This window comes from Lytechinus pictus, chromosome 1, assembly GCF_037042905.1.
Source record: "Lytechinus pictus isolate F3 Inbred chromosome 1, Lp3.0, whole genome shotgun sequence".
Lineage (NCBI taxonomy): Eukaryota > Metazoa > Echinodermata > Echinoidea > Temnopleuroida > Toxopneustidae > Lytechinus > Lytechinus pictus.
Window position 1 is genome coordinate 11,203,395 of NC_087245.1, and position 18,886 is coordinate 11,222,280.

Consider the following 18,886-nt stretch of genomic DNA (forward strand, 5'->3'; position numbering starts at 1 on the left):
AATAGTGTCAGAGCGCCAGGCGTGCTCTCTCATATTGTACGATGGGGAGAAAGGTACAAATAAATGATTTGTTTGTTTAACAGGCAGTTCAAGTTGAAATATTTTGCATACAAATCTGTTTGCTTCGTTTCCTATTTTGTGGTCTATAACTGGCATACCGAGCAAAAGCAGGGACATCTCGATTTGATTCATATATAATTTCCGTCGGTCACTTAACGTATGAGGGGGAACACATCAGTTATCTTACACATTTATCAAACTGCTCTTATTTCCTACAGAAATGGAATCCTTATTATGTGTATACATTAGAATCTCTGATGCATTCTCTGAATAAAAGAATGTATTTAAAAATTTAACGCATTGAATTAAATTGAATATTAAAACTTAAAGTATTCCTTATGAATTTTGCACAGTTTAGTTCAAAATATCCAGATTCTATTAAAAGAATATACTGACAATCAAATCACTTGCATTGTCCCATGAAGGGATTCCCGAGAAAATTAATAGAACCCGAATGTTAGAGAGGATTTTCTCTAAAACCATCTGTACTATACCTTCAGGTGAGTAAATTCAAATTATTGTTTCAATCAATTTTATTCGTAATCTAACTAAATACTTTGATAAACTTTACTATCATTGTGTCAAAGCTAACTAGAAAAGAATAAACTAGACGGATGTGAGTAGAATGAGTGGTAAATGTCAAGATGCATTCAGCTATTACCCCAACTCAGCAATTCTTAAGATTTTTAAGAATATAATTATTTACAAGGTAATGAACAATATTTATGTTGTCATATCAATTTAGTCAATATGTGTTTTAAAAAAAAGGAAATTTGACATTCATGTTATATACTGCGAAACTATATATTCAAATCATGATATGACTAAACCAAATCGGGAAAATATCAAGTTTTCTTGTATCTCCTGGCGGAGGCAGCTAGCATAATATTTCATTTTTATGGGAATACTATATATAAATACATTACCTAGAGCATAAATATGAGAAATATTTTAATCGCGTTTATACAAATATATTTCAATAACCACGCCAAATGCAACATGATGAATATCAACATTTTGCTACAAAACCAAAATGAACATTAATCGAAATATCTTGCCAACAAAATATTATATTTGGAAACCCATCGGTATTGTAATGATTTTGATAGACCAATTCAATACGGCAACATGCAATAAATATATGTATGTTTTTCAAAATTATAGCCTAACCTATATAATCCTGAAACTTCTGACCATAAAACCTTAGAGTTTATTTACACAAAACTTGGGTTAGTATGATAATCGCAAAGCCATTTGATGTAGGCCATCTTTCTTCTGATGTGTGAAGGAAAACATAAAAACGCATATTTTGTTTCTGATCTTACAAAAAAAGATCAAAAAGCTGTAAACCTATAAAAAACACAAAAAATACATTCTGTTCTCCGTTCTTTCCATCACAATGGTTTTGATGGCTTCTTATAAAATTATCATTGTATTGGGAATCGTATAAAACAAGACGAGATACATCGCTTTTCAATCTAACATCATCATCATCATATAAATGTATAACTCCATTCCTAATGATTGAAATGAGGCTGAATACACGCACACATCAACAAAATGGCGTCTTAATCGCAACGACATAGCAATTGGTAATAATAGTTCATATCATGTTCAACAGAGCATGAAGATGTTGCGAGAGGGAGAGAGCAATACAGCAATATGTTTAGGTCGAAATATTATGTCATTAGATTTGAAAAACATAATATGACAAGGCCTACCTTGGTGATATCTTTTAAATGTCTGCCCGAATCAAAACCCTTTGAAGTCTAAGCGCTGCGTAGTGGCACACACTGCTGCTGCAGATATTATAATAACCTACGGCTCTATTTACAAAAGAAAATGGATTCTGTCCGTGGAAGGAGCGAGGGTTTTTGTATAGAGGTATAACTCTATTGAAGCAAATATTGGATGAAGTGGAATACCTAATATCATAAACCTTGCTGCATCGGTGTAGCGGGCGCTCGTCTCTCTCTACATTAAATATATATTTTTCATATGTTCTATAAAAATATAAACCCTTTCCGAAATTAACCTAATAACGGATTGAAATTCAGAATCCCTCTTTAACTCATTTCTAATATGTCTATTCTAAAAGATCATGCACTTTATTATTTACCATCTTTGCCTTACCACTTAATGATGATAATAATAATTCAATATTTGTTTATCTATTTCAATATTTATATGATTCTTTCTCACTTAACGTTATTTTCTTTCTCAGAAATATACTCCTTTCCTGTATCGCCAAATTTATTTCCAAGGCTCTTCGGTAATGCTATATCCACTGTTTACAAATTCCCACCCACACACGCACTCACCACACACTGAGTATTGTGTCTCGGTTTTATTTTACTCCCACAGTAGACCTTCTCATCTTCTATTCAGCTCGAGCTGTCCCTTTCCTCTCATCACCCTCACACAGTTTTATGCCGCTATATGTTCTTTTTATATAATAACAAAAAAAAAACGTTTTATTTACCCAGGGTAGCTACTACAGTTGTAAAATTGATCTACCCGGGGATAACGCATAACATAAAAATGTTATTGTTATACCCTTCTCCTATATATCATGCCTATCTGATTGCTAAGCGCGTCTTTGAAGTCCTTTTCCCATTAATTTGGTTATCTTTCCTAGAGCTCACTGCATCTATCTCCCAAGAGTTCCTTCCATTCCTCCCTCCTCCTCTCTTCTTCTCTCTCACCCTCTCTTCTCTCTCTCTCTCTTTCTCCTCTATATCTCTCTCTCTCTCTCACAGATACACACCTCTTTCAAACACCCCCACACACACGCACACCCACACCAACGTGTGTTCTAAAAAAAAATCCAAAAGTTATTTTATTCAAAATATTTCATTGTAGAATCATTTATTACAATGAACATGATGAACTCCCTCGTCCATAAGAAAGTTGATTGGTTGTTGATATTTTTTTCATTCTCCATCTTTCCCCATCTCGTGTTTTTATCCTTGGTCCTTCTGCTTCATTCTGTTTTTAATCACTTTACGGTGCTTCCTCTCATTCTCCATCCAGCCCCCTTCTCTTTCCTGTTTGTTCTCCTCTCTCTATATTTCTTTCCCCTAATGGACAAGTCCACCCCAACAAAAAATTGATTTGAATTAAGAAAGAAAAATCCAATAAGCATAACACTGAAAATTTCATTAAAATCGGATTTGAAATAAGAAAGTTATGACATTTTAAAGTTTCGCTTAATTTCACAAAACAGTTATAATCACATCCTGGTCTGTATGCAAATGAGGAAACTGATGATGTCATCCACTCACTATTTATTTTGTATTTTATTATATGAAATATTATATTTTTCTCCTCATTGTCGGGTATTTCCTCCATGAACATGTGGAATTAGTATTGTTTAATACTATATGGTTAAGTCAAGTTGGTCCTTATTGTCAAATCTGCAAAAATGTCACCCAGTTGTGCATATCACTGTTTTGTGAAAATAATCGAAACTTTAAAATATCAAACTTTATAAATTGATATCCGATTTTGATGAAATTTTCAGCTTTAAGCTAGTTAGAATTTTCTCTATTTAGGACTTGACCTTTGATAATCATTTTGACGGTGATACCATTAAACCAAAGGGTCGAGATGAAGGTCAATTATGTAGGTTGCGCAGTGGAAGAATACCAGTAGCAGTAACCGGAAGTCTAGGAGGGCCCGTATATGTGAATTCAACCATGTAAACATTAATATGACCTGAACTCTTTCCTTTCTAACGTATTTTACATCTCCAATGTCGATAGCTATTCGAAACGGTCAAAGAAAGACTATTATGATTCTTAACCAATGAAGTAAAACCATTCTTACAACGTAATTATTTGACAGCCAAAAAATAATCAAGAGATTTGAAACAAAACAATGGCGTTGGGTATGTTTCGTTTAATTTCGTATTCATCGTCTGGATTTGGATACAAATACAAATAAAAAGGCATTTGATGTCCCCGCACACAGCACAAGGCGCTGGGGGCGAGACTTGTTATGGGAAGGAAAAAACTAATTCTGTCATTCGTCAATGAAATGAAATGTCATGTTTGTTTTTTAAATTGAATATGAGATAAGATGGAATCACAAGGCCCAGATTTCAGTTTTGTGATATTCTTCTGTATCCTCTTTACATTATTTTCCACCATTATATTACCACAACATGAAAAATCATAATGAGGTTACCCCCAAGTCTCCATAGTACCGCACCGATTAACTGTTTTACGGTTTAATCAGTAAACAACTCAATTTAATGTGTTCAATCAGTTTGGCTAACCTCAAATTGTAAAGGTTGTCCTATATATATTATGATCAAATCAGCAACGTTCCACGATGTATCTTTTTATTTTGTAAAAATACATTACAATGTCATAAATGTGTAATAATTAACGTCTGCATAAAACAAAATGTGTTCAAGCCTGCAAAAAATATGGCATGAAATATAAACGATTTTCTAATCAAATATATACGACAAAATAATGAGCATGATGAAGAACCCATGCACTTGATTTTACCATAATGGAACAGTTAAGTTCAATTCTTGTATGGAAACTTTTTTACTGACAATCTTTACAAAATTCATATTAAGTATGCACCAAATCCTTCATTTTCACTCGACAGAATGCAAAAAAAAAGCCCCAATGACAAACTCGGTCAATTCGATCCCGCGCTTTTGAGTTGTTGTTTTTCTCGAAAAAGTTTACACGTAAGCGAAAAATGTCTGCGTACGGCAATGTTTTCTTGTTTTGTAAAACATATGAAAATATATATGCTCTCCAGCTGACCTTCTGTAACTATCATTAACTATTATTAACGATGAATGAGTACGAATTATATTGAATATTCAGTTTAAAAAAATATTGAATCTCTATAAAGAAACAAAACAAAAACGAAAGACATTACACATGTTCAACATTATACCTCACAAACCGTATGAATGAAACTTAGAAATAATTAGAATAAAGCTTTAAATATGATTAAACCGAAATTTAACTCAGGATAGTACTGAAAAACAGAGCTTCTATTATTTTACTACAACCTATTTGAAAAAAAAATGTAACCATACTTCCGAAAGAAATTAAAAAACAAGCCACCACATAGCAACACACATGACAAGCTAAATGTATACATATCTGTACTATTTCGGATGATAGGTTTTGAGTGAACCTGTTAGGCCTCATTTGATTTCATTTCGTTTATCGTGCCGATGATTGAGTGTGAAATTTCTAAAAGAACGTATGAATACAGTCTATAATGTAATAATTTAATTTATAATACATGTCATGAATGTTCGTTGTCATACGACTCTACGGGCGACGTGAATACAGTTCTTGCTTACTGGCCAATAATGCAAAAAACATGTCAATATTTTTCAATTAGTTTTCTCAATCCCAATTGGTATGCATTGTTCCAGTGACAAACGGTATATCAACGGATGAGTAGCAGAGACATGTTACATTTTAGGGTCAAGGTTTAAGTTAAGAACATTTTCTTTTGAATAAATAGTATTTTAATATCACTGAAAGATATTTATATATTTGAAATACATTGCATGGTTTGTACGCATCCCAATCGTCAATATGAACCAACTAATATTGAGGCCACAGGAAGCCTTTCAGAAAGCACCCCATTACGAAAATAGATGTATGTAATATGTGTTATCATCTTCTCTCCAACCGTTGTACAAAATCAATATGATTGGATTCACTATGTATGCCATTTTTAAAAAATCGATTATTTTGTGTTCATTTTAATTTGTAATTTGCATCTTGCATTGTATCATGATTCATTGCACTCTTTATTCACCCTGTTTAAATTGGATACGCATTACAAGTTCTAAAAAACATAAGGATTATATTCCTTTCCACTGCTATACTAGAAGTCTTCTTGATTCAATTGTAAATTGAATTATAAAGAAAATAAAAAATGATGTAAAAAAGGAAATTACAACAAAGTTTACATACGAAGTGGGTTCATTGTAGGAATAAATGTATCAAGCAAATCCATATATTTAGCATAAACTAATGAAACAAGTCCTAAGATACAGTGCGTCCCACAAAAAACGAAACCGTGATTTATCGATGATTTATCATAACATAAGATTATTTCTCATTCACGCATGAGTGAGCAACAACAATTTGAAGAGGGGATACCAAAAATTAATTTGGCGGGCTGTATCTGGGTTTCAAAACGAAACCCCATTTTTGAAAAGTTCAATATCTGCTCTTTAATTTGATACCTCTATTACAGGAAATGGTCAAGAAATAACAAAGTTCTGGTTATTTGAAATAAGGCTTGAATTTCAATAATTTCATAAAATGAAGAGGTTTTACAGGCTGGCGTTCAAACTCACTCGATACTCCGTTTTGTTGACGATCAGCCATGCATTAAGTCTTTTGTTAACCGTTCGATAGCTTCTGTGGGAAATCGGTGAAAACACGTTTATTTAATGAAATTATGGAAATACAAGCATTGTTTCGAGGGAACATAACTTTTTTACTTCTCGACCATTTTTAGTGATTAAGGTTTCAAATAAAAGAGCAGATATTGAACTTTTTAGGCATTTGAATTTCTTTTTGAAATTCAGATACCCCCCGCCAAATGACTTTTTGGTATCCTTTCTTCAAATTGATTTTGCTCATGCGTGAATGAGGAATAATCTAAGTAATGTCAGATGAAAGAGGAGATCCTAAGCTTTACATTGATTGGTCATTTGTCTTTTGTATTCATGATTAAGTTATGATAAATCATCGCTAAATCTCGGTTTCGTTTTTTGTGGGACGCACTGTATAGCACAATTTGTTTACACGGGTTCACAGGTTTGTCATTGTATATGCGTCAACTCCATTTTCAAATTCATAAGGTATAAAGTATTCTTTTAAGAAAAAACAATATCCATGAAATACAATAATTGTATTTCATGGATATTAATTGTTTCCCTCTTCCTTCAATGTATGTATTTTCTTCTTAAATTGATCATTGTATTTTAGAGAAATTAATTCGGACAGACACAGAGCAGAGTTGAAGATTCAGGCCACCATTCCCCCAGATTTGGTTGGTACTCCAACAGCTTGCTGGTTGTAAGGGGCAGCTGCAGCTTGGTTGTATCCGGCTTGAGGGGCAGGTTGGCCCGCTGGAGGGTAGGCCTGCTGAACGTTGTAAGCTGGAGGGGGTTGAGCGATCCCCACTGGCTGTGGAAATTGGCCTGATGAGGGATAATTGGAATTTCAATCGATCGAAAAAATAATTTTAGTAGGTACGAATCTAACACAAGACTTTTAGAATATAAAGCTTTATTTATTTCCTTATCAGAAGTTCAATCTTGATTTGATTTCAGCTGTAAGAAAAGTAATGACGCAGTCACATTCAAGTAACCGACTTAAAACCGACCGATGATAATTATGTCATTTGAAATTCGTATGGATATATTTGATCGACTCGGAGTTGGTTTCGGGGTGTGACTGCGGTGTAACTGCGGTGTGACTGCGGTGTAAATACAATCAAATGTGATTTCGCAGTGTATGTGTGAATCGTCACAAATTAAAAAAAAAGTTAATTTTAGTTTTAAAAAGAAAGCAATCATCAATATCCACAAAAAAATATTATTTGATTTCCAAAAAGTGATCGAATGGGAAAATCCCAGTTGAAACACACGCATCATTTAATCACATGAAAACATTTTTTTCTTCTAAAATGTGCCTAAACTACCAAACACAAAATTAAAGCTTTATTCTAATATGTTTTCCCTGATTTTTAGATGACTATATCTATTTTCTTGAATAACTTACCCAAATAGTTAATGTGTTATGTTATTACTCGGTGTTAACTAGCTTGAAATCATATTAATGTTTTATTCACTAACTTTTCTTGAAACTGTTAGCAGACTCATTTTTGCCACATTTTACAAGCCCTTACTTACAAAATGTTTTTTTCCGCAAACGTTCTCCACTCACCAAGCATTTTAGTATGTTCGTCTCGACTTAGAATAACGCGGTTTACTTTTTTTTCGAAAAATAAATAAATAAATACAATCAAGGTCTAAAATGAATGGGTCACAATGGGCACAAACAAAACATCCCACGTAAAATGCAGAATCAACATACCAGTTGTCACCACCATTGGGGCCGCCTGCTGGGTGTACTGCAAAAACAAATTTAAAGAATTGTCATAATTGCAAAATTTCAACAAAACTGAATGTGTCTCCCTTGTAAATAAATAAGTTACAGCAATGAATATCTAATGCACTTAAATAGTTATTCAAATTGTTGGTTCTTGAAGAAAAGAAAAATGAATAAACCTAATTTCATAAAATAAGATACAAAACAACAAGTGGGGATATGACATGATCAGTTTGCCTATAGAATATTCATGAAGACATGCCTAGAGCCGTTTCACCGGAATGATGCAAATCTTTAAAATGCCATAACTTTTTATTCCTTGTCCAATTTTGATCAAATTTTCAGTGTTCTGTTTGTCTGGTTTTTCTTCATTTGTTCAAATCATATTATTTTCAACCCGGAGTACCCCTTAAATGATTATTAAGTGTATTAACTTACCACAGTGGTAGTAGTAGTTGTTGGGGAGGAATGGGCACACGCCATACCACCGCAGCAGTAAGCTGAGCCTACAATAGCAACCACCATCTCAATCACTCCAAGAACCGCCAACAGAGCGTCACTTGCGACTCTCCCAGCCTATTCAATTGAATTCGAGAGAATAAAGATAATTTTCTGTTTAATTTTCCCTTCCTTTATCTAAATCTCCTAACTACTCACTTTCAATCTTTCTTTATTTATTTTTTACTACTGTATCCATAGATGTATTCTTTTATCATCCATTCATGAATCATAACAATGATAATAATCCGCATTTGTATATAGCGCACATCGGAACGGCGCATTGTTCGGATATAAAATACTAGCCTGGGGGGGGGGGTACTCACCGTGACGAAATAAGGCATACGGGGATGTGGTCGCTTTTTTTGGAAGAAATCCCTAAACATGGGGTATGGTTTTATGCTGGAAAAGCCCTAAACATGGCTCCAATTTTTAGATACTGGCCTTAAACATGGGTCCATATTGTCCTCCAATTCTGGGTGATAACTTCTTTCTTTCTTTTTTTCTTTTGGGGGGGGGTGCTTGTCAAATTTTAATAAATCCTTAATAATGGGTATTTTGTTAGCAGAAATGACCCATAAATATGGGAATGGGTTTTGAACCTTCAGCTGCACACCGCCGTCCAAACCAAATCTAAGTACCCCCCCCCCCCCACCATTCCCCGTATACTAGTATTACCCTACAAAACTCCGCGGCGTTTCGTAGCGCTTTGCAGATATACCGTTGATTTTCCGCGACTTGTTCGCACAATTGTGCAAGCGCATTCTTCACTCCGTATAGGGAGCAATTCAGCAGTAGTTTCCAAACTAAATTGATAGTCACATTACATTGGCTTCCAAATCATAAATAATACCCATTTAACACGTAGGTGGAAAGTGGCAAAATTTGGACTGATGCCTCGCCAAAGACCGCCAAGCCGAGATAAGAATCGAGAATTCCTTTTCCACCTATTATCTATTTATGTTCTCGTACAAGCATTTCATTATCGACTATCTAAAATTAAAATGTCTTTTATTCGTTTGCAAAATTTTGCAATTTTGTTTAAACACTGATAATAGTTGCTAATAATTTCAGAAACAAACTTATTTACACCACTTACATAGCCATGAGCTGCGATAATAGCGCAGTAAGCTGAATCCTATTTTGCAGAAATTATTAGATGAATCAGACCATTTCATATACATTACTTGATTGTAAGACATTGAAATGTCGGTCACCATTTCTCTCTTTAAAACTGCTTTTCTGATCGCATAATTCCAATGAAACATATTTACTGTAGAAGCTGTTATTTTCGCGTACAGAATTTTTCGCGAATCGCGGGGGTCCCGACATTTTCGCGGGTTGTTAAATTCGCGATCGGAAGATGTAGAAAACATTTCCACAGCATTTAAAAGAAGCAAAACTAGTGCTAAATTAATCACGTGCAAATCTCTACTCCTCAAATTCCATGCTGATGTGTCTTTTGTACATAAATATGTCCCTGTAAAAACAGTTACAAACTGTGGAAAAAGGTGGTTTAAATTTCAATTTTTTTACCTTTAGATCTGAAAATTCATCATGCCATAAGTTTGATCTGTAATTTATAGGGTTAAGCAATCGTTAGAATTTGTGTTTTGTTCTATTAATTTTTCAAAAAGTTGGTAAAACTGCAAAAATGTGGAATTTTGTGAACAGAATCTTCAACTGTAAAAGCTCTGGTCATGTGACTTATGAATATTAATGAGTATGCAAATAGCTGCCAATACGTGTGTAATAGAGTCAATCAGATGACAATAATATCAAATTATTTCATGGAAAATACATTTTAATATTACAATGAGTGTATAGATATTGATAAAATAATGTTAGAAAATACTTTAGGCTCTGATTTTGTTTGAGAAATTAAAAAAAGTGAAATTCTAGCTAACTTTTTGAATCACTAACTGTACTTTCTAAGCCTTATTTTTTGTACATATAGAGGTGCATATCTCCATTTTCTCACTACACAGTATGTTTTCAATAGCAAAGCTTTGCTGTTGGGGACATTGGCACTGACTAACAAGTGTGTCAATATTTTCGCGTGTTGTTAAATTCGCGGCCGATCGGCAATTCGCGAAATCCGCGAAAATAAAACCCCCGCGAAAATTACAGCTTGTACATTCTGTTTACGTGGTAAAGTTGAAATTGAGATTCCCTGGTTATCAACTGCAACTTTTCTCACGCTACATTAGAGTTTGTGGAAAATCATCGAAATTAAATCAAATGCTTTGAAAAGGGGTGTGATTGGCCCAACTAATGAGATGCTCGTATAAAAGATTGTATTCCTTTTTTTTATGAGAATGTTTTGTTTATTATTCACCATGAATAACCGAAACTAATTTCATCTACCTACCAAAATACTACCTCCGCAGTACTCATAAATATAGCATGATAGTCCACTCGTAATACTCGAACTAATAGAACCAGCAACCATTTGAATGAAGGCACAAACAGCAGATATGATGCACATCGTTAGATAGGCAATGATCTAAGAAAACAATGCAGAATATTAAACAGAATATTCAGGTATCAAGACAACGTCAAATGTTAAAATATATTATAGAGGTCATGCAGTTGCTGTCCTATCATATTTGGGATCATTCAAAGCTGGTAGGTGTGTATTTGTCAAATTGAACTTTGATATAAAAATACGATTTCATATGTGTTTCTTTGTTATTTATTTCATACCATCTTCCCCACTCCCTCCAAAAAGTCATTTAAACTCAAAGCTGTCAGTGTTCTAATGCTCCCACTTGGTTTAAAAGACTGTGATATTGATTTAAGACTATATATATGAACGAAGAAAACAATAATACATACCACACAGTTGTTCTTTTGGTAGGTGCATATTCCCAAGATTCCAGTAGGAATGTAGAACTACAGAGGATGATAATCGAATTTATGAATCAAAGGAAATGACAGAAAAGATGCAGGGCTTCACAGTAAAAATAATTAAACAACACTGTTTACTATATTAATCGTCCAGTAGTTGTTGAACAGGTTAAACAACCATGCCTAATTTATTAGAAATTATCATATCAAATATTATTATAATAATAATTACTATATATTATTATATTATAGAAAATATTAGAAATTAAACTTTGTTGTTAAAGATTTTAAACACTTTTTTACACTGTTTATACAACTACTGTACGATTCATAATATAGTAAACAGCGTTGTTAAAAAAAAAATAACAGTGTTGGTGAAAAGATCAGGTATTATAGCCTTCGTAAGTGACAATTTTTACATTGGACCTAACTTACAAGAACACTCGCCCATATGCCCATGCCGGTAAAGCCTACTCCGGTCCCGAGAACGATCTCGGCAATAGCAACGACGATGCTCCCAATACCAAGAAAAAGTTGTATCCAACCGGTTGCTCTTCCTGCTGCTCCATTGAAGTTCTGAGACACACCACTCGTCGAGTTTGGATTCTGGACAGTAGAAGAATAGTTGACTGGAGCAGGCTGATGAACATAGACCGTCTGACCCGGGACTCCCGGCTGGGTCGGATAAGATGTGGTCTGCATTTTCAGTTGTTTAAGTTCACTGCACAGGGATTAAAGAGATATCGATAGTTTGATTGGTGATAACTTAGTTATAAAGGGGAAGTTCACCTTGACAATAGGTTGGTTTTAATAACAGCAGAAAGCTTAGAGAAAAATATTGGTGAATGTTTTCTGACAATCCATCAGGGAATAAGAGAACTCTGATTTAAGTTTTTTATTTGCGACGGTATATTCGAGCAACTCCCCACATGTCACGTAATGTAAGTTCCAATGCCTCCTCCTGTTGCACAACAAATTGTCGCCCCTGCACAAGTTGTCGTCCCGCGACATTTTGTGAAAATCTGACACCACAAATATTGTCACACTGCACAAATGTTCGCCTCATTTAGGCGACAATTTATGGAGGAGGGGACACCACAAATTGTCTCCCAATTTCACTTAAAACTTATACAAATAAAATAGGTCATGTAGAGTAGCAAATGTAATTAGACCATTTGGCTATTAGACGAATTGGTCATTGACCAAATGAGAATTAGACCAAGTATATACTAGACCAATTGCAAATTAGACCAACTTATTAGTAGACCAAATGGGTTAAGCCCCATGTGTTATTAGACAAACGGAGAATAAGTCTAACTGTTGTTAAACCATGTGGATAAAAACCGATTTTTCCACTGGCTCTGCTGCTGTTCTCTATATATTAGCCTTCCCAAAGGTAAATTGCCAGTTGGTGTAGATCCGATTTATCTAATGGCCGTTTAGCCACATCCTATACATGGTCTAATTCCATTTTGTCTCCAACCAGTTTACCTTTTGGTCTAATTGTCATTTTGCCTATTTACCATTCTGTCTAATTTCCATTCGGTCTAATTTGTATTTGGTCTAATATCTAATTGGTCTAACACTACTTGGTCAATCCCGTAACAGACTGAAAAGTCGAAAAGGCGATTAGACCATTTGGCTATTCGACGATTCGGCAATTATACCGACAAATAATATTCGACGATTCGGCAATTATACCGACAAATAATATTTGACCAAGTCACATACATTAGACCAAGTGGAATTTAGATTTAGACCAAACTGTTACTAGAGCAAATGGGTTTAGCTCGTATGGTATTAGACGATCAGAGTGTTTGACCATGGACCTACTACAACCAACTGCTACTGCTACACAAAGTGGATATACCCCCCCCCCCCCAAAAAAAAAAAAAAATATATATATATATATAATAATAATAATAAAAAATAATAATGATAATAATACACACATATACATACACACCCTCACACACACACACACGCACCCTAGTACAACGCTCACATCTAACACAACCTTACCACAAACGACACACACTCGGAAGCACATACACTACACACCAGACTGGTGGTTGAAGACAATTTGTGTAATGGGCGACAATTCGTGGTTCTAGGTTTCTTTTTGCCGACACAAATTGGCACAATATGCTAAAAAAAATTGAGACCGGCACGTGCAGCGCAAATTGTCGCGAGGCGACAATTTGTTCAGGGGTAACAATTTGTGGTGTCAAATTTCGCGCAAATTGTCGCGGGGCGACAATTTGTGGTGCAACACCCCCCCCCCCCGAACTTGAGACAATAATTTCACAAGTGAATGGAAAAAGCAAGAGGGCGGGATTCAGATTTAACATTGGAATTACAAAAGGAACGATGAGCCCTGTCGACGTGAATAACAAACAATCGAGAGAGATTGGATTAACTTATTTTTAAGTCCTCAACTAGATTTCGCTCATTGAATATTTTGTGAGAAGCAAATCATGAACATTGAATTAGTCTGTCATATTGCCACCACTGTATTCAGACATGTTCGGGTCTTCTGTCTTTATAGTTCAGTAATTTCCTTAAAGTAATGATAGAAATTATATAGATGACCTGCCACCGAAAACTAACAATAAGTCGCCAAAAATAAAATCAAAATTGTTCATTAAACTTATAAAAGCACATTCTAAGTTTTGTCAAGTCGATCAAACAATAACCCACTCAAGTACATGACTGAATGTTGAAGGAATTCAATGAGATCTTTAAAGAGAAAACAAGGTTGAGAGTTAGGGGTTCACTCAAAAATGAGGCGTGTGCAATCTAGTTACCAGCTCTCCCAATCCAAAATTTTGCTCAACCTACAAAATCCAAACGACGTATACGTGCCAAACAATTTGAAAACTGTGACACGAGTAATACACAAGTAATAACAAGTGTTACAATCTAATCAGAGCACGAACTGAACAACACAGGAACTCGTTCTTCCCATCCACTATCATTGAGTGGAATCACCTGAGTGACGCTGTCATCAACTCATCGACAAGCTCATTCAAGAAGGCCATCGACACTCGACAGAACCTTCTAATCTTCACTCCGCCCTCTCTCACCCGATGCGTTTATGTTCAGGGGGGCCCTGCATCGTACACATCCAGATCCAGGTGAAACCGCCAAGCAGTGTGTAAAAAGTGTTGTCCAAGAGACTCTTGTATCTAGTCTTTTCTTTAACTTCACAACTACTATTCTTCATAGTATGATGGAGAATAATTAGTCTTTCAGAATGAGCTTATTTTCTTATTTTTACTTTTTTAACCCAAGGTTCTACTTAAGCTAATTACAGATAACTTTCCCTGGCGAATTATTGTTGGTTTGGGGTACCTGTTAACATGTAGGCATTTATCAATGGCGCAATATAACGTGTAAGTCAAAAAAAGAAAACTTTATACTTAAAAAAACCCAAATTTATAGGAAAAATTAATCATGAACGCAAAACCATTTCATATGTCATGAAATATAACTTCTCGAAAATAATGTGAATCCATTTTACGTAGTATAAATTTACGCTTTGATAATCAGGAGGTATTCTTTGTTGTGATGTAAAATTCGAAATGTGTCAAAGCGAAGTATGACTACAGTGAATGAATTCAGAGGCTCATGAGTAGCAGTAAACATGGTAAAATGCCCCCCCCCCCCGCAAAAAAAAACAAAAAAAAAACAGAAAATGAAACACGGGAGTCAGAAATTGATGAATTGTTTGCACTGAAGGATATACCCCCCTTACGCAATATGACGAGAACAGTTCAACCATTTCTAATTTCCGTGCTTTTTTTTTTTTGCATTTCACCATGTTTACCACAACTCATGCATGTTTACACTCTCATAACCCATGATCTTGAAGTTTGGGATACAGAGTCTGAGTCTCCATTTTTTTGTGCATGGTTTCGTCGAAATAAAACAATTGATCAAACAAAGAGCATTTATAAAACTCCAGCAGATCCACTATTCAAGGTTCAAAGCAAACAATTCAAACATGTTATGTGTTTAACCTTTCAATAACGGATATGATCACAATACTTGCGGCTGATATTTGTAAAAGAATTGTTGTTAGATCCAACATTGTGTGTCTACCCTCAAAATTGCGTAAACGAGGAAACTAATCGATCTCAATATAATTGTACCGTGAACCCACAATTCGTAGCATTTTAAAGCAGAACTGTGCGACAAAAATACGACACATGATATACTGCAATAGTCGTGGGAAATGTCACCTATCATGTACCTCTATGAATTAAAATGAAATGCTTAGATACATACATTGTAAGATCATATCAACTGGCAGCTGCAGAGTTATTGGAAGTTGCCAAATTTATAAAAGTTTCTTAAAGACATATTTCTTTCTCTTTCCCAGCATATGCCAGCATGCTTTTTATTTTCCCTTCTCTCCTTTTTCCCCTGAGCACTAGGCTCTTAAATTTATGCTATTATACGACCAATATAAGTGGTAGCAAAAGGGGTAGATTTTTAATTTTACAATATCCCATTCTATTTTAAATTTGAAAAGGATTTCCATCACTTTTTTTACGACAGAAGTCAGAAAATAAATTATTGTATATTAGAATTTACTCGATTTAGGCGGCCTCAGACTCGGTGGAGTTACCCATGATATTTATATATTTCTCTGGAATTGATATGAGTGACATAAAATTAATGACAATACATTCATGGAATCAGACAAACTGTTCATTTTTATTGACATATTCGTTGTGCTAGTCTGACCAAGAACATCTGGATGAGATGTTTTAATGACCTTATAAGACAAAGCAATGGCCACGTGCAATATTCATAATTGAAAGTATGACGCTACGGATACGAGAATACCATATAAATATAAAGTAAATATTGGTATCATTCTGCTTATAATTTATTTTTGACAGGTCATCATAACTCTACCTTCTCTTTTGATTTCCATTCACTTCAATCAATAATCTCACGACTTCTTTTCAATTCATTGTACAGTTACACATACGATGTTTGGACTAAGTTTTACATTTTTTTCGTGGTGACTTACGAGACAAAATAGCCCATTTCCAGTAAAAATATATTCCAATGTCATTAATTCACTTAAAACTTGGCAGAAGATTCAGATATGCCGTCTTTATACTTCTATCACATAGGGAAATATAGGGCATGATGGAGGAAAATTATTTAGTCGCAGAAATGAAAATACGTATTCATTTATTCATGATCAAAATAGAATAGGTTAGGCTACAATTTCTCACCAAATACTGATACAAAACTTCGTTGAATTATATAATAGTTTTTGTGTCATCAAGCCCGACAATTCTCCACAAATGCATTAAGATACCACAAAATTTATTAACATACATTATTATTATCATACACATTAATTTCTCATACAATTGTAAAAAAAAAAAGAAGACGTATGTACTTATTGTGCGGAAACACCAATTTGCAATCACTTAATTTCAAAATAGCTATCAATAATAGCGAAACAAACAATAAAGCAACGAAGTACACATGTCAACATTGCATTTCAATACCCTGTTAACACAACATCCTGTAAAGTTATGACTCAGCTCTTTTGAATAGTTACATTATAGTTTCTTACTCTACTTTCCTCCCATATCTCATACAAGCTCAGCTCCAATTTTTCCTTCCTTATTCAGGCGATATAATAATTATTATATATATATATATATTTGTTTTTTCTCCACTCACCTCTTTTAGATTTACCACATTTGCTTATTTACACGTATACTATGGTTTCTTCATAATACACCCCCTCTCTTCTATATTTGCTTTTACCTTTTTAGGCAATCTGCTTCCTCTTTTTCACATATACAGGTTTTTTTTTTTCTACTATATAGTCTTATGTTTTTTTGCCGTCACACCTAGCGGATTACAATATCAGTTACACCATACGTGTATTTTATATTTTTTCATATACATTTCTTTTTTTGATATATTTATATACATATCACTTATAGATACATATTTACACTTACCTTCTTCTCTTAGTTTGTTTAATGCTTTATCATATATACTTATATGTCTTTTGCACATTATCAGTTGTTTCCCATTCTTTTCCTTTTTTCCCCCACTCTTATGCACCAGTTTATTAAGCCTTTCTTTGTAACCTGTTTGACCCACCTCTCACTAATTCTCTTGTTTTTCATCCCATTATCACTGTTTTGTTACAGATCCTGTTTGATGTTGCCTGCCTCATTATTTTAATCCCTCTTGGCTTGAGGTCTTTTACTGGCCTTACTTACACTAACTTCCCTTTGTGTCTGCCTACTCATTTTCTTTCATCCCCTTCACTAACCTGATTGGTCTTCTCTACTCACAAATGCCCCTTTTGTCTCCTTGTTTCTAGTGTTGCTGTAGCTTGTTTGTGGTGTATATTATGGTTGTTCCACTTTATATGTTTGTCATTTTGCCTCCGACGAAGATTCTGCTAGGATCGAAAGCTTAGGCCCTTTTTTGACTTTCTAATTTACTCCATTGGCTCTCTTTTATTAGATAAGCAGTTTTCAGCAGCTTCTTTTTGCCATTGATATAATAGAGAATATAATTCCTTTCAAATAGAAAGAATCAAGTATACATTCAACCCTCTATGCAACAGTCACATTAAATGGCACGCTTATAGAAAACTTTTTCGAATCCCCTAAAAAAACTAAGGTTTTAATAATCCGAGAACAAACATACTCAGTGAACATAATCTTTTTCCAGATATTTTCCTTATTTCGGACCTATCCGTGTAATATATATTTTGGTAGTGTATCACATTGGGACTCCGTTCCCATGCATACTTTCTTTCATTTCCTACGACATGTCTATGTACCACTTAATACAAAAAAATCATTTAGTAACTATTTATTACATTAAATAATAAGTAAGTTCCACTGATTAACATCACATTATTTTCAAACTGTAATGAGTTGCACTGAAATGATTGACGAGAAGAATACACTAATACACCATTTTCACGGATTCTATCATCATTCACGGCGATCTAGACCCTACCAATAAAATGGCGACACAAACTTCAATCACACATGATATTTATATTGGTATTAGCATATCATTTCGGAGATCCAAGCGATAAGAAAGAGCTATATAACGGCCTGTTAAATTTGAAGTTTTGCTTACCTAGGTTGTTTGAAGTGTCTGCCTGGTACCAAGCCCTATGTACTCTGTGTCGCAGCTCAGTTATTTATCAGTCTCACAGTTGGGCAATACAATACAATAAATGATTTGCTCTTTCACGGTGTTTGGATTTATACTAATAAATTCAAGCAAAAACTGAATGAATAATGATGTAGAATAGAGATACAATACACAGTGGATAGATTATATCT

The 18,886-nt window shown here is 34.4% G+C and overlaps 1 protein-coding gene across 1 annotated transcript; it reads right to left on the reverse strand.

Annotated features, from left to right (window-relative positions):
• Positions 1-3,940: 3,940 nt before the first annotated feature.
• On the reverse strand, positions 3,941-18,886 carry LOC129258051 (uncharacterized). The gene is made up of 7 exons (XM_054896521.2): positions 18,678-18,886; positions 11,964-12,249; positions 11,517-11,573; positions 11,050-11,184; positions 8,619-8,756; positions 8,166-8,202; positions 3,941-7,267 (listed from the first exon to the last, which is right to left on the reverse strand). Exons 2-7 carry the CDS (start codon positions 12,228-12,230, stop codon positions 7,092-7,094), a joined length of 810 nt encoding a protein of 269 aa, XP_054752496.2. The 5' UTR covers positions 12,231-12,249; positions 18,678-18,886; the 3' UTR covers positions 3,941-7,091.